General features: G+C 55.9%; 1 protein-coding gene across 3 annotated transcripts in view; it reads right to left on the reverse strand.

The window, feature by feature from the left end:
* The window catches only part of MEGF8 (multiple EGF like domains 8), a 41,716-nt gene that overhangs the window by 22,477 nt on the left and 3,566 nt on the right, over window positions 1-15,673 (reverse strand). For 2 of the 3 annotated variants that reach the window (XM_057534202.1, XM_057534201.1), the window contains exons 2-18: window positions 13,380-13,543; window positions 12,933-13,139; window positions 11,908-12,088; window positions 11,738-11,826; window positions 10,714-11,129; window positions 10,107-10,252; window positions 9,856-9,978; window positions 7,580-7,734; window positions 7,120-7,239; window positions 6,633-6,777; window positions 6,385-6,548; window positions 2,816-3,016; window positions 2,217-2,417; window positions 1,531-1,767; window positions 556-674; window positions 336-467; window positions 105-218 (exon numbers count right to left, since the gene is read on the reverse strand). In XM_057534202.1, the coding sequence (XP_057390185.1) occupies window positions 105-218; window positions 336-467; window positions 556-674; window positions 1,531-1,767; window positions 2,217-2,417; window positions 2,816-3,016; window positions 6,385-6,548; window positions 6,633-6,777; window positions 7,120-7,239; window positions 7,580-7,734; window positions 9,856-9,978; window positions 10,107-10,252; window positions 10,714-11,129; window positions 11,738-11,826; window positions 11,908-12,088; window positions 12,933-13,139; window positions 13,380-13,543 (2,914 nt within the window). Of the gene's footprint in view, window positions 1-104; window positions 219-335; window positions 468-555; window positions 675-1,530; window positions 1,768-2,216; window positions 2,418-2,815; window positions 3,017-6,384; window positions 6,549-6,632; window positions 6,778-7,119; window positions 7,240-7,579; window positions 7,735-9,855; window positions 9,979-10,106; window positions 10,253-10,713; window positions 11,130-11,737; window positions 11,827-11,907; window positions 12,089-12,932; window positions 13,140-13,379; window positions 13,544-15,673 lie in introns of those variants that run through there. The other variant, XM_057534203.1, reaches the window with a different exon arrangement.

The raw sequence follows: 15,673 nt of genomic DNA on the forward strand, positions 1-15,673 counted from the left end.
AAAAACAGAGATGATGGTAAGAAAAAGGCAAAGGGGCCGTTAGAATTAGGGTGGGCAGAGAGCCCCCACCCGGCCCCGCCCCCCAGGCCCCTGCCCTGCCTCACCGTCCCAGCGTGGGGTTGTCCTCGTTGCCACACCAGCCACACTCGTGGCTCTGCAGACACTCGTGGCAGGTCAGGAAGCGGTCACAGCTCCGGCACCGCGGCTCTGAGTGCACGCTGCAGGGTGATGGGCGTGGGGCTGTCAGAGCCACCCCGCTGCCCTGGTCCCCGCCCTCCCCTCCTGGAACCCTGCCCCCGCCCTCCCCTCCTGGAACCCTGCCCCCCGGACCGCACCTGTCGTCCCAGCCGCGGCAGCCCCCGTGCGGGTACCGGGCCAGGTAGGCGGCGAACATGAAGCAGGCGTGGGTGGACTGGCACCAGGCGCACTGGCTGGAGTTGGCCAGGCAGTCGTCGCAGGTCAGACGCCTGGCGCGGGGAGCGGCGGCACGGTCACCCCATGGCCTGGCCCCCACACACCCTCACGCACCCCCTCCCTGGGCCCAGCTGCGCTCACTGGCTGCAGAGCGGGGGACACTCTTGCAGGCTCTTCAGGGCACCCCGACCCCGGCCCCGCCGGCTGCACACTGCGTCCCCCTTGCGGCTGGTGCTCTGATGCCACTCGCAGAAGGGGTCCTGGGAGGTCGGAGGAAGAAGAGCCCGGCTTAGCCTTCTCCCTGGGGCTCCCAGTCGCCAGTCTCCCAGCACCAGTTCAACAGGCAGCTGCCTCCCTTGCCTGCCAGGGCCCACAGACCCCTGTTCCAAGCCCAGCTCCTTGCTACAGCCACTGACATCCATGGGTTCTGCCTGACCAGCACCCACTCCCTTTTTGGGCAGTAGCACCACTTTATGTGGTCCAGGTGGGGCTGATTCAATCCCTGGGGTCCAGAGGTGGGCAGGGGGACACTCTCCTTCCTCCCAGCCTCACTGATTGGTCCAGGAGCTAGCACAAGCCCCAACTAGAGCAAATGAAAGGCACTTCTGAGACTTCTGTTGAACTGAGGGGTGAGAGTCAGGTGGGGACAGAAAGGTGCTCTCCTTCCCCTTGGGGCTCCAGTGGCTGGGTGGGGGGATAAAAGTCTGAAGCCCCTGAGGCTCCCTTGCCACTCCCAAGAATGAACCTCCAGGGAAAACGAGAACGTGGAATGGAGGGAGGTGAACAGCTGACTACACGGTTTGAACCTCTGGAGCTAGCAGGCCTAAAGCCCTACTCTTGGACTCTGGTGTCTAAGGGGATAAATGCCCCTCTGGTGCAGAGGTGCTGAGTTGGGTTTTCTGACCCCTGCAACATGCAGAGTCATGACTGCCAGGAGCTGACTCTCCAGCCCCTCTCCGCAGCTCACAAACGACAAGGGCCCCAACTGTCTACCCCACCACCGCCCACAGGGCCCCTCGGCTGCCCATGCCAGCTCTGGGGGGCCCACCCCCTTGCTCAGTCGCCTGCTTTGGCTGACTCCATGCCGAGACCTCCCCACTGTGGCCTGGCGGGCACCTGGGTGCAGGCGTGGCAGTCTCGATGCTCCTCACAGAGTGGGCAGAGGGCAGGCACCAGCACCAGCAGGGACCCGCCGGCCCCGCGGTCCCCGCAGTGGGCCCCGCTCTGGCGTAGGTGGCAGGTCGCGCTGGCCAGGCACCAGCCGCAGCCCTGGTCTGCCAAGCAGCCCAGGCAGGAGGAGTAGGAGGTGCAGGCCGACGAGCGGTAGGGCTCCAGGAAGAAGAAGGAGATCTCCTGGGGGAGGGGGTCATATGAGGGTCAGGGGTCCACGCTCCAAGTCAGGGTTTGGGATAGGGATTAGAGTTTGGAGCTAAAGACTTAAGTGTTTGGAGACAAGGTTGAGAACTCGGGCCTGTAGAAAGTCAGGGTTTAGGACATCAGCAGACAAAAGGGGATCAGGGTTTGAGAAAATCCAGAGATTAGAGGTCAAAGTATGGAGGGCAGAAGTCAGGGTCAGCAAGATCAGGGCAGGAGGAGTCAGAGACGTGGGCAGGGGTCAGAATATGAGATCAGGTCAGACTCTGGGGGTCAGATGTTGGGGTCTTGGGGTGGGGGTTCAAGGTGAGACCCAGAGTTCAAGAGTCAAGGAGTAAGAGGTCAGGGTCAAGGGAGTTAGTTTGTGGCCCAGGGCATCTGAGGCCAGGGGCTGGGGTAGGGTCAGAGGCGGGGACCTGGGTACTCACGCTGCCACCTGGCACGCCAGTCCGGTCCCACAGCAGGGTGAGCTCGCTGTGTCCAGGGCCCGCTGAGCCGTTGAGCTGGCCCCGGATCTCTACCGCGTACTTGTGGCCCCGGCCAGGCAGTGGGAAGAGGCGAGCAGACCCTGGACGCTGCAGGCGCCTCGTCTCCTTCTCCTGCTGAGCCACCCAGCGCCCTACCTCCTCCTGAAATAGGGGTGAGGGGCAGACAGGGGCCTCAGAACTTTCCACCCACACTGACCCCCTGAAACCCCCAAGAGCCCCAAACCCACCTAGCACCCACCCCCTCCTCTTCCCAGGAGGGCCTCAGAGCTTCTTAGACCCCCAAAACCTCCAAGTGCCCCTAAACCTCCCAGCAACCCACCTCCTCCTCAGGGGAGTCTGACTTGGTAACTCAGACCTTCCCCTTTCTTCAAAATCCACCCCCCCAACCCAGTTCTGTTCACAGCTGAAAACCCCAGGGCCCTCCCGCCACTAAGCATAGATCCCATGCCTCTGATTTCTCCCCATTCCTCCTCCCCACCACACATCCAAGCCCCCATATTTACCATAAACAGCCCCCTGCATGTCCCAGGCACCCTCACCATGTTTTCCGTGTCAGGGCCACGGGCCATCCGGGCCAGTACGTGCAGGCGCTGGGCCCGGGCCCACACGGCCACGTCCTCAGCCCCTGGCCCTCCAGGCCCTCCTGGCAGCAGTGGGTGGATGAAGCCACGGTAGACCAAGGACACGTCGGTCTCTGAGCTAGGTGTCAGGGTGATGGTGGTACTGCGGACAATCAAGACCTGTGCCAGCCAAGGAGGGAGGCGTGCATGAGGACCTCTCTGCATCGCCCCACGGTCCTCACACCTCTCCAGCCACATCAGAGCTGAAAAGAAAAGACCGGGCAACCCGATCTCCTTCCCTAGTTTACTAAATGGGAGACTGAGGCCAGAAGCAGGGGGGATAGCTCGCCCACGGTTACTCTGGGAGAAGAGTTGGGACCCCGACTCAAACAGCAGACAACAGGGTCCCAGCCCCTGCTCATCTCCACCTCTCATTAAACTCCAAGACCCCGGACCTTTCAGCATCTTCTTCCTCAACACCCCATCTTTCCACCTAAGCCCTTAAGAGTCCAGATCCCTTAACTAGGGGGTTTGGAGAACTTCCAGGTTAGTAAACACATTCATGTGCCAGGAGGGTGTCACACCCCAACTCCACAGGGACAGAAGCTCAGGCCCCTTCTGGACCTCATCCTATGTATCACGTTCTTTGTTATATAATGAACCAGTATATATGTTTAAAAAAAAAAAAGAGTCCAGATCCAATTCCAACGTTTGAAGCGACGCACATACTACGTGATTTACTGCTAGTATGTGTTCTTGTAATTGTAAAAGAGTGGAACAACCCAAGTGTTCATCATGGGAGACTGTTTAAATAAACTGTAACACTACGGCATCAGAATGTAAATGGAATATTATGAAGCTGTTGAAAAAAAAAAAAAAAAAAGGAGGGTGTTTCCTAAGTTCTGTTAATGGGAAGCTTGCCGGGATACATTAAGAAAAAAAAAGGAGAATGAAAAAACAACAACAACAAAAAAAAGAAAAAAGAAAAAAAAGAAAGTGGTAGTACAGTGTAGATAATGTATTACTTTTGGTGCAAGAAAGAAAAATAATTAAATGTCACATTTACTTGTATTTGAATAGTTGTAAACAGCGGAAGGATATATAAGAAATCCAAATAGATCTTCTGGGGAGAGTTAGGGTGGTCTTGAGTTAGGGGGATGCTGAGGCCAGCTTCCCACACTGAGGGGTGAGGACTGGGGCAGATGGAAGAGACTTTTCACTCAACAACTTTTTACACTGTTGTGGGGTTTTATTGTGTTGTTGTTTTTGTTCTTAACTATCTAGGATTCATTTATTCTATTTTATTTTACTTTTTTTAGCCACACTGTGCACGGCATGTGGGATCTTAGCTCCCCGACCAGGGGTCGAACCCTTGTCCCCTGCACTGGAAGCTCAGAGTCTTAACCACTGGATGCCAGGGAAGTCTCCATTGTTATGGTTTTTGAACCATGTGACTATAATACCTATTTTTTTAATTAATAAGGAACCACTGTGGAAAACACTTTGATGATTCCTCAATAAGTTAAACATAGGATTACCCCAGCAATTCCGCTCATGCTGAAAATAGGTTTTCATTGCAATATTTGCAAATATCAATTCATTATGCTGTACACTTAAAACTAATATAAGGTTGTTTGTCAATTATACCTCAGTTAAAAAAAAAAAAAAAAAGAGGGACTTCCCCGGTGGTCCAGTGGTTAAGAATCCACCTTGCAATGCAGGGGACACCGGTTCAATCCCTGGCATGGGGAACTAAGATCCCACATGCCGCAGGGCAACTAATCCTGTGCGCCACAACTAGAGAGCCCTCATGCCACAACTGTAGAGCCCACGTGCTATGAAGCCTGTACGCCACAACTAGAGAGAAGCCCGCACACTGCAACAAAGAGCCCCAGCACCACTATGAAAGATTCCGCGTGCCACAACTACAACCCGACAGAGCCAATAAATAAATAAATAAATAAATAAAATATTTTTTTAAAAAGGAAAAACTTGCCAACAGGTGTAAACAACCCAAATGCTATCAGCTAATGCATGGACATGGATGGCATGGCCATACAATGGAATGTTATTCAGCCATAAAAAGGAACGAAGTTCTGGGACTTCCCTGGTGGTCCAGTAGCTAAGACTCTTGTGCTCCCAATGGAGGGGGCCTGGGTTCGACTCCTGGTCAGGGAACTAGATCCCACAGGTCGCCACTAAGAGTTTGCGTGCTGCAACTAAAGATCCCTCACGCTGCAACTAAAGATCCCATGTGCCACAACTAAGACCTGACACAGCTAAATCAATACATAAATAAAATAAAAAAAAAAAAAAGAACAAAGTCCTGACACATGCCACAACACGGAGGAGCCTTGAAAACGTTATGCTGAGTGAACGGAGTCACACACAAAAGGCCACGTATTATAAGATTCCATTTATGTGACCTATCCAGAGTTAACAAACCCAGGTACAGAAAAAGAAAAAGGTCAGTGGTTGCCAGGGGCCAAGGGGAGAGGGGAATGGAGAGTGATTACTTAATGGACCTGGGGTTTCCTTTTGGGGTTATAAAAATGTTCTGGGGGAGCACATCCCCAGTGGTCTGGGCAGTAAGACTCCATGGTCCGAGTGCAGGGGGCCCGGGTTCAATCCCTGGTCGGGGAACTAGATCCCGCATGCATGCCGCAACTAAGAGTTCACATCCCGCAACTAAAAACAAAAAAACAAAGAAACAAAAAAACAGGGCTTCCCTGGTGGTGCAGTGGTTAAGAATCCGCCTGCCAATGCAGGGGACACGGGTTCGAGCCCTGGTCCGGGAAGGTCCTACATGCTGCGGAGCAACTAAGCCTGTGCGCCACAACTACTGAGCCTGTGCTCTAGAGCCCACCAGCCGCAACTACTGAGCCCGCGTGCCACAACTACTGAAGCCTGCGCGCCTAGAGCCTGTGCTCCGCAACAACAGAAGCCGCCGCAGTGAGAAGCCCGAGCGCTGCAACAAAGAGTAGCCCCCGCTCGCCGCAACTAGAGAAAGCCCACACGCAGCAACAAAGACCCAACGCAGCCAAAAAAAATTTTTTAAATAAAAATAAAATAAATAAATTTAAAACAAAACAACAAAAAAAAACATGCCTCAACGAAGATCCCGTGGGTTGCAATTAAGACCTGGCGCAGCTTAAGAAAAAAAAAAAATGTTCTGGGGACTTCCCTGGTGGTCCAGTGGTTAGGGCTCCGCGCTTCCACCACAGGGGCGCGGGTTTGAGCCCTGGTTGGGGAACTAGGATCCTGGATGCCGCACGGTGCAGCCAAAAAAAAAAAAATGTTCTTGAACTAGAGAGTGGTGATAGTTGCACAGTATTGTGAAGGTGATAAATGTCACTAATGGTAAGTTTTATGTTATGTGCATTTCACCACAGTTAAAACTTTTCTTAAGTCAATAAGGAAAATCAGACCCTTGCACGTAAAGACTTAAGGGGTAAACGCAAGAGTGATAAAGATCCATTTGAAAAATGAAAACTCTAAGACCAAGCCCTTCAACACTCCACACTGGGCCCCATCCCCTGGCTCCCCACCTTGTCAGGCTGGGAGGCGTTGGGCGGCTGCTGGAAGGTGAGCAGGTGCAGGCCAGGCAGGAAGCTCTGGGTGACACAGGCCTCCAGGGACGTAACGAAGACAGGTACGGGCCCCCACCAGCCCACGGTGCCTGAGATCTGCTCCCCTCGGCAGCGGGCCTGCTCTGTGAGGACAGGAGGGTCGGGAGATGGGGGTTGGTGTGGGGTGCTATGCTGCCCCGCCTCCCACACTGCCACTGGACACTCACCAGGCCGAGGGAGGCAGCTCTCGTTGTGTACGCACCAGCCCAGGGCGCCGGGCCCCCGGGGAGGAGCGGCGGTGCTGCTGAACGCCAGGCAGGCCTGGCAGTCACCCAGGAGGCGGCCCAGGCCCAGGCAGCTGGCAGCCGGACACTGCAGAGAAGGGAAAGACAGGGGTCACTATCCACTGGGGCTTAAGGGACCTGGGAAAAGCTGTGGATTCAGGAGGCTTGGGGCGGAAAGGTCAGGGGATTGGAGAAGGGAATTGAAAGCTGAGTTGGAACGAGAAAGATCAAGAGGACAGGGGTGGGGGATCCAGGGACAGAGACGTAAGTTCAAAAGGATCGGGAAGAGGGTCAAAGGTTCAAGGGTCAGTAGTCAGGAATGCCGATCTTAGGTGTGAAAACGAGTCTCCCATGCGCAGGTCTGGGCAGAAGAAGACACTGCGGACCAGGTCTCCGTGCTAAGGGGCAGAGTACTAGGACAGTCACTCACAGCCCCCGAGGGAGTCCCAGGAGGCGGTGCAGCCTGGCAGGCTCCCTGACACCAACTGCATTCCGGGTCTCGGGAGCAGACGCTGTGGTCCGTGTACATGGAGCAATAGTCCAGGTGGTACTGTAGAGAGATGGGCAGGGAGCAGGGGGCGCCTCAGACCTGGGGCCTGCTCCCACGTCCTCGCTCGCTTTGATGAGCCCAGGGAACCCCAACTGCTCAGAACCTCGAGGACCCCTATCCACTTCTCCCCCAGCCCCAGGGACCACTGCCCCTCTGCCCTCAGCTCCAGGGACCACCCACCATTCCTCCTCCCTTGGACCTGGGGACTGACCTCCCTCCTCTCATGGCCCTAGGGACCTCCTCTCCTTCTCCCAGGGACCCCCCCCAACTTCCTCCCTTAACCATGGGAAACATGCTACCTCCTCCCCAGCCACCCTCTCCCTATCACCCCAGTGCTCACATCTGGAGCAGGCGCCTGGAACACAAAAGGAGGCACCTTGTAGGCCATCAAGTCCCCACGGGGCCGGCCACTGTACCCCCCTGCCACCAACAGGACACTGCCACCAAGCACAGCCGCCACATGTGAGTACCGACCACTGGGAGGTGCTGCTCGGCCTAGGAGAATACAGACCCCCAGAGGACATGTGACCCCCCCCATCCCCCCTTCATGGCTCCCACCTTGAGGACCACCCCTGACTCTCCTGTGCCTCAACCCCACTTGCCCAAGGAAACCCTCCCAGCCTGCCTGGCCCTGCTCTAGTCTTAGTTCTCTCACCTCCTGGAGCTCCCACACTGCTGCCCAAGTCACCTTCCAGACAGACCATGATCTTTGGGGTCAAATCCTGGATCTACCATTTCCTTGGTTTCAAATCATGGATCAACTACTGACGAGCTGTGTGGCCTTGGGCAGGAGACCCGATTTCTCTGAGTCTTGGTCTCCTCCTCCGTGCATGGAACCTTGCCCTGGGGGAGCGGTGGGGCCGGCTGCCTGGCTCTCACCCGTTGTTGTCTGTCTGACAACAGCCTCCCTTCTGGTGACAGCCGCTGACTTTCCTCTGGAAAACCACCCCTCCCACCCACAGTCCACAAGGCTCAAGTCGAGCTGTCCCTGCCTCTAGCAGCAGCCGGGCTTGAGCCCAGGCCTATAAGACAGAGTCAGTGACTAGCTCAGGGAGGGGACCCAATTGCTACAATTCTTGGGAAAAAGGTACTGTCTTCCCTCTGGGCATTTTCAAGGGGTAGGATATAATCCCAGAGCTGCTGGTAACCATCTACAAAAGGCAAACCTGCTACAGACTGAAGGAAATCCAGCTGAGAACTGGGGAGAGAAATGGCTCATGCCATTATGTGAGCACCTGAATCCAGGCCAGCCTGCAGCCAGTTTTCACTCAAGTGAGTCAAGAAATTCTTCTTTTTGCTTAAGCTGGCTGGGTGGGGTTTCTGTCACTTACAACCAAGAGTCCTGACTGACGGGTAAGCGGTCAGTGATTGGTGACTCCCTCACACTCTTACTAACCTGTATGCTCTGTAAGTGTATGGGACTTGGCCCAGAGGATCAAAATCTACAAAGAAGGAAGAGGCCTCCAGAAACCTCACACTCTGGCCTACCCAGTGAAGGGGCCTGAAGGAGGGACAGGAGAAGCACTGGAGCCCTGGATTGGAGGCCTCCAATGCCAGGCTAAGGCTTTATTCCTTTTTTTTTTTTTTACATATTTATTTATTTATTTATTTATTTGGTTGCGCTGGGTCTCAGTTGCAGCAGGCGGGCTCCTTAGCTGCGGCTCGCCAGTTCCTTAGTTGCTGCTTGCTGGCTCCTTAATTGTGGCATGCAAACTCCTAGTTGCAGCATGCACGTGGGATCTGGTTCTCTGACCAGGGATCAAACCCGGGTCCCCAGCATTGGGAGCGTGGAGTCTTAACCACTGCACCACCAGGGAAGTCCCATTCCTGATGGTCAAACAGGATTCCTTGGGGACCCTTCCTCTTGCCCAACCCTTAAATGTTACTGTCCCTTCTTTTATGTTTGTCCTTTGTCCTCACTCTTCTGTTCAGAAGGGTGGGGAGAACAGATGGGCCTCTGGGAAGTCCACAGTCCCCTGAAAGGATATGCCCAGTTTATGCACACAAGTGTCGTTCTGAGGAGAGGGCCTGTGACTTTCTTCCCATTCACAAAGCAGTCTCTGATCTAATGAGCTTGAAAGGCTTCTCCACATCCCCTCCAGGTGAGCCCTCTGGCCTTGCGCTATTAGGACAATGTGTTGAGCCCTTCACTGGACTGTCTTCTTTCTTCACTTCATTTTATTCAATTTATTCTCACAACAGCCCAGTGGTTTAAGTGCTATTACATTTTACAGAGGGGGAATTTGAGGTGCAGAGAGATTAAATGATGGTTTTTGTACAAGAGATTGTTTAGGAATGGCCATCCTGGTTCTGCCACTTGCCCACTGTGTGACCTTGAAGAAGTTGCTTCTTTGTAGGCAGTCCCCTGGGACAGCTGATAACTGGCAAAACCTGGATTGGAACCTAGATCTGATGCTTCTGAAAATGTCTCCCATCTCCATAGCAACAATGCCCTGGTCCTAGCTCTAGTGCAGGTGTGCCTCCTGAGGCCAGCTCCGATAGGATATTGGGCTCACCCCAACAAGGACCGGGGTGGCTCCTGCCCAAAGCCCAGTATCACTGTGGGAGCAAGTGTGACCCTCAGGAGCCCCTCATGGAAAGAGAGGGGCCACTCACCCTCAGGAGTTCCTGGAGGGGCAAGCTCGGCCCCCGACACCCACTGATGGCAGCCAAGGTGGTAGAAGAAGATGCCATCTTCATAGCACTTTTCCTCCTGGTAATGGGTGTGCACGTTGCCCCCTGGGAAAGGAGGAAAGGAGCACAGCTGGCAAGCCTGGGGGAGGTGAGGACACCCCTGCAGGGAGCCTCAGCTCAGCCTTGGGCCCCTGGCAGGCAGGCAGGTAGGTGGGATCGGGGCGCCTCCTCACCATAGACCACCATGTAGTTGCCCAGGACACTGGCTGTGTGAAAGGCCCGCTCCCGTGGGCCCTGAAGCCCATCCCGGCCCTTCAGGGTGGTCCACACGCGCCGATCCACGTGGAAGAGCTCGGTGGAGTTCACCCGCACAGAGAACCTGTAGGGGAGGGGTAGAGGAGGAGCTTGAGGCAGGAAGGGCCTCTCTCCCTCCTCTGGACTCTTAGGAGTTGTGTGATCACCCATAGTTGAGACTGGCTTTACTGGATTTATATCCCCTCAGAACTAGAAGCTCCTCATGGGCAGGACCCAGGTTTGATTGATCTCTGGGTTCCCTGCATAATCTAGCCAGGGCTAGACACCAAGCAGGGGTTGGTTAAATGACTGGATGAGTGGGAGTGCGTGGGGAAGCAAGTGACCAAGAGATTGAATGACAGACTAGAGAATGTGTGAGTCGGGGAGTAAATGAGTGAATAAACAAATGAGTGAATGAATGACAGACGGGGTGACTGAATGACTGCAGGGGTCTATCAGTGCGCAAAGACCGTTAAAGCATAAAGGCCCAGGGTGTCAGGCCAGGCCTGGCCCTGCAAGGCATGGGTTGTGGGGCAGGTCACTCACCGGGCAGTGGAGGGCCGGTGTCCACCGTGAACCAGCAGGGCACGCGACGGGGCATGGAACACCATGGAATGGCCGGTGGCGGCAGGGGGCCGCCCACCTGCCGGAATCACCTGCTCCCAATAGCCCCCACTGGTGCTGTCGAGGCGGAAACGGAAGAGGCCAGAGGAGAAGAGGTCGTGCTGGGTGCGGCCACCAGACACATAGAGCCAGATGCTGTCCACTAGGGCTGCCGCGTGACCTGCCAGGCCTGGCGGCCCTGAGGAACTGGAAGCAGCTGGTGCCAGAAGCTCCCAGCGGCCACCGCCCAGCGGACTAAAGGCCCAAACGTCACTGGTGAGGGAGCCGTCAGCCAACTCACCACCCATCAGCACCAGGGAGCCGGCCCAAGCCACAGCCACGTGGGAGTGACGGGCAGCCTGTGAGGAAGAGACCAGGAGACAGAGATGGAGAGGGAAACAGATGGTGACACAGAGGAAGAGAAAGACAGAGAGAGATGCAGAGACAGGGCAAGATGGAGAGACAGAGATACAGAGATACAGAGAAAGAGAAGGTGAGAGAGGGGCAGAGATAAAGACAGACAGAGACATGCAAAGAGAGAAAAGGAGAGAGACGGACCCAGAAAGACAGACACATGCGAATAAAAAGAGAGGTGTGACAGAGAAACACAATAAGAGAAGGCGGAGTCAGGGAGAAATGACAGAGACCAGTAGAGAGAGTAAGAGGTATAACCCACAGAGGAGACACAGAGACCGAGAGAGAGCAGACGACCAAGAGTCAGAAACAAAAACCGAAAGATGGACCAAGAGAGACAGGAGACACACAGAAAGGTAAGATGCAGAAAGGAAGATAAACGAAGAAGAAAGAAAATCAAAGACACAAAAGCAGAAGCGGGAGGTGCAGGTGGTCATGTATCACGCTGCGGGAGCTGGGGGTGTGCAGGGTGATGGGGTCGCTCTGGGGCACCCTGGCTGGGTCTGACAGAGTGGACAGGCACCTCCAGGCAGGGCAGAGGTGGGGTCCATACCGGGGCAGGACTCAGGTCCCAGCGCTCCCAGGTGTTGGCAGAGAAGTTGTACAGGACGAGGTCACCCAGGGCGCTGTTGAGGTCCTGGCCTGTGGAGAGGTGGACAGTCTCAGGCCCTGGCCACAGGCTGCCAGGCCTCTAGACCCCAGACTCATATCCCATCTGCTCACCTCCGAAAACAGCCAGCAGCCCCGGTGGGGACAGGAAGGCACCAGCCGCCCCGATACGGGCGGAGAAGGCGGGGTCCCCGGCACTCACGTTGTGCCACCAGCCAGCCCCCTGGTTCTCCCATAGGTGCAGGTCACAGGCGCGTCCCAGGAAACCAGGCTCACAGCGGCACGGTCCCAGGGGCTGGGGGAAAGGGGGCACAAAGGCAGGGACAGAGAGAGAGAGAAAGAAACAGACAGGGAGCAGAGAGAGAGCCAGAGTGAGACAGATGGAGCAAAACGGAGAAGGAGAGAGATGAACAGGAAAGGAGAGGATGGAAAAATAAAGATAGAGAGGCAAAGAAAGAGACAGGAAGGAGACAGGCCAACAGACAGGAAGAGATGGACACAGAGACACAATCAGAGGGAGGCAGAGGAGAGGAGAAAAGAAGACAGACCAACAGAAAAAGGGAAAGAACAAAGAAAAAGACCCAGAAAGGAAAATGAGGACAGATAGAAAGACAGGTTGGAGAAAAAAAACTGATGAAGTCAATGTCGGCCTGGGCTGGAAGAGCTCAGATCTGGGGAGGTCAAGGCAGGGAGGGCTCAAGGTGTGATCCAGTCCCGAAGCTGGATATGCATGGCTTAGGCCCAAGGTCAGTGGTCAAAAGTCAGAAGTCATGGCTGGGGGCCCAAGGCCAGACAGAGTGGCTGGGTGGGAGGGTGGAGTCAGGCCTGGCATGAGGAAGGCAGGCAGGTTCACAGGTGAGAAGCGGACTACAGGTGAGGCTGGGAGTGAGCTCAGGCAGAGGAGGGGCCCCCAGGGAAGGTGGAGTGGAAGTGGAGTAACGGGTGGGGGGAGTGGGATCTGGAAGGAGAGGGAGGAGAACGTAGGAGGGAGCAGGGCCCCTGGCGGGGTCAGCGTCATGGGAGAGGATGGGACGGCAGGGGTTGTTTCAGGCAGGGGCAGAGTCAGGTCTAGGACACAGGAGCGGGAGCTGTGATCACAGGGCAGGGCCCCAGGGGGACACAGCTGGGGGCAGGCTCACCGAGGCGCAGGTGCCATGGCTGCCACAGTAGGCTGGGCACTCCTGCAGGCCGCAGTCAGCGCCCCCCCAGCCCGGCTCACAGACACACACCCCCGGGGGCTGGCACTGCCCATGGCTGTAGCAGCCCCCCGGGCACAGGGAGAAGCGGAACGAGGCGTTGAAGCCCAGCAGGTTGTAGTTGGCATCGCTGAAGAGGTGCAGCAGCATCTGCAGGCACAAGGTGGGTAGGGCTCTGGGGCTGGACTGGGAGGGGGTCCACTCCTGCCCCCACCCCACCCTGGGGTCCCCATCTCCTTTCTTTGTCTCGCTCCACCTTCCTTTGTCCCTGTATCCTTCTGACTGATGTCAAGCCCCCCGCCTTTCGCTTCCCTCTGTGTATCCACCCGCCTGCCCTGCGTACTCCACTCGGATCCTCCAGCCACAGCCCCACAGCCTGGCCCCACCAACCTTGCCTGAGGAAGCCTCAATGGGCGGAGGCCGGGTGCTCCCACTCAGACTGGCAAGCAGGGGCCCGCGGGGGGAGTCACCATCATACACGAACAGGTAGTCATACGTGCATTCTGTGTCCAGGAAAAGGAAGTCCAGCAGGATCCGGTACTGGGAGCTCGGGGCTGAGCAGTGAGAACAGGTGGGCCAGGCTCAGATGTGGACCCTCTCCCCATGCCTCCATGCAGCGCCCCCACAAACACCGAGCCCTGCTCCTCATAACGCTGGGATGGGGGCCCAAAGATGAGTCAGACCTGGGCCTTGCCTTCAAGGGGCTCCCAGGCTCACAGCCCAGGGAGGTCAGAGCTGCGACAGCAAGAGGGACAGAAGCTCAAAGAAGAAATTACAGTATCATCCCTGGAAAGGACCCCTGAGATCAGGCTGAACACCGCCTCCTATTCAGATGCGGATACTGAAGTGCAGAGAGAGGAACCCCATCCCAGTGGTCACACAGAACTTCCCATTTATGCTTGAGCCTCAGATATGCCCAAGCCTGAGGGTCAGTCCAGGCGTGAGCAGAGAGGCAATACTCCCAGCTGGAAAAGGGCCTCTGTGAGGGTCCTCTGTTCCGGGCTCAACAGAGCTCTCAGGGAAGAGGTCCCTTGCTTCCCCCTGGCCAAAGACTGAAGCTTGGAGCACCACAGCTCCCCTCTGTCCCCACCCAGGGTCTCTTCTCTCTGTTTATTGTATTGAATAGTAGCTACGGGCACAGACTCTGGAGCCAGACTGCCTGGGCTCCAATCTTGGCTCTGCCACTTACTAGCCACTAGCTGTGTGACCTTGGGCAAGTCAGCTAACCTCTCTGGATCTGTTTCTTCATCCGTAAAACGGGGATATAATCACTCTGGTCGATTCAAACTTCTTGGCCACTAATCCCATCAAGAGATGATGGCTGACTCCCGGCCCCTTGTATCTGGGAAGAGCCTCAGAGACTAGCTTGGCCAATACAAACCAGAAGAAGTGATGCTCTGGGACTTCCAAGGCTAGATCAGAGGAAGCCTGCAATTTTTACCTGGGCCTCGTAGAATACTCCTTCGCAGAACCCAGCTGTCATGCTATGAAAAGCCAAAGTCACGTGGAGGGGCCGTGTGCAGGCGTCCCAGCTGTCATCCCCAGCTGAGCTTCCAGCTGACAGCCGGCACCAACTGCCAGCCCTGTGAGGGAACCTTCTTGGAAGCCCGGCCCAGGTGAGCGTTCAGATGACTGCAGTCCCCGCTGGTCTCACTGCGACCACATGGGAGGCCAGAACGGATAATGCACCTAAAGCGCTTATGATACGGCCTAGCACTTCAGAATGCTACTACTCCTAGCACTGTCGCGCTTCTTGCTCTCTGCCAGGTCCTGGTTGCAGAAGGTTCTCTCAGCCCACATCTCCCACTAGGGGCTCAGGGAAGGCTTGTGGGCTGAGGAGACTAGGAGACCTGGGTTCCAGCTCTGCTCCTGACCCTAGGCCAGCCCCTTTACCCATGCTCCTCAGTACACCCATCTGCAGACTGGAGATGCTCGTCCACTATTCACGAGCTGTGTGATCTTGGGCCAGTTCCATGGGCTCTCTGGGCCTCAGTTTCCTTGATGTAAAATGGGGATAATTCTCCTCAGCCACCAAGGCTGGTATGAAGATCCTAGATGGTGACTCTAACATGCCAGCCCAGGCCTTGTCCTCCCTCACCAGGACCAGTGATCCAGCCTCCTTCCTGGCCTCCTGGCCTGCGCTGACATGGGTCCCTGAGAGATCTCCCCAGCTCGACATCTGGCCCTTACCCTCCCCCGCTCAAAAGCCCTCCATGGCTCCCCACCATCTCCAGGAGAAAGTCCAGCTCCCTAACCTGGTGTTTGGAGTCTCAACTTGTCTCACATCACCCCACGGCTTATAGCTCTATCAGGAGCTGGGCCTGTGCAGAAGTTCTTCTCTCTGTCTAGAGCACATTCTCCCTTCCTGCCAGCAAACTTCCCCACCTTCTCCAAGAAGCCTTCCCTGATGCCCCCTGGCTGGGTTAGGTGCCCCTCTAGGTTCTCATTTTCCAATACAACCTTCATTCCTCTGGGCCAGGACCATCTGTGTCCAGGTGTGTCTCTCCTGCAGCCTAGGAGGCCCACAGGACAGGGCCTGGGCCTACTTATCTTGGGGATCCCTCCCCGACATTGCCCAGAACAGGGCCTGGTGTTGAAAAAGGGCTCTGGATACTGGATGAAGGAAGGAAGAGATGCACAAGACAGAATACTGAAGTTGGCAGCTCTCCCTCAGGCTCTGGCCA

This window comes from Balaenoptera acutorostrata, chromosome 19 (genome assembly GCF_949987535.1).
Source record: "Balaenoptera acutorostrata chromosome 19, mBalAcu1.1, whole genome shotgun sequence".
NCBI classification, from domain to species: domain Eukaryota; kingdom Metazoa; phylum Chordata; class Mammalia; order Artiodactyla; family Balaenopteridae; genus Balaenoptera; species Balaenoptera acutorostrata.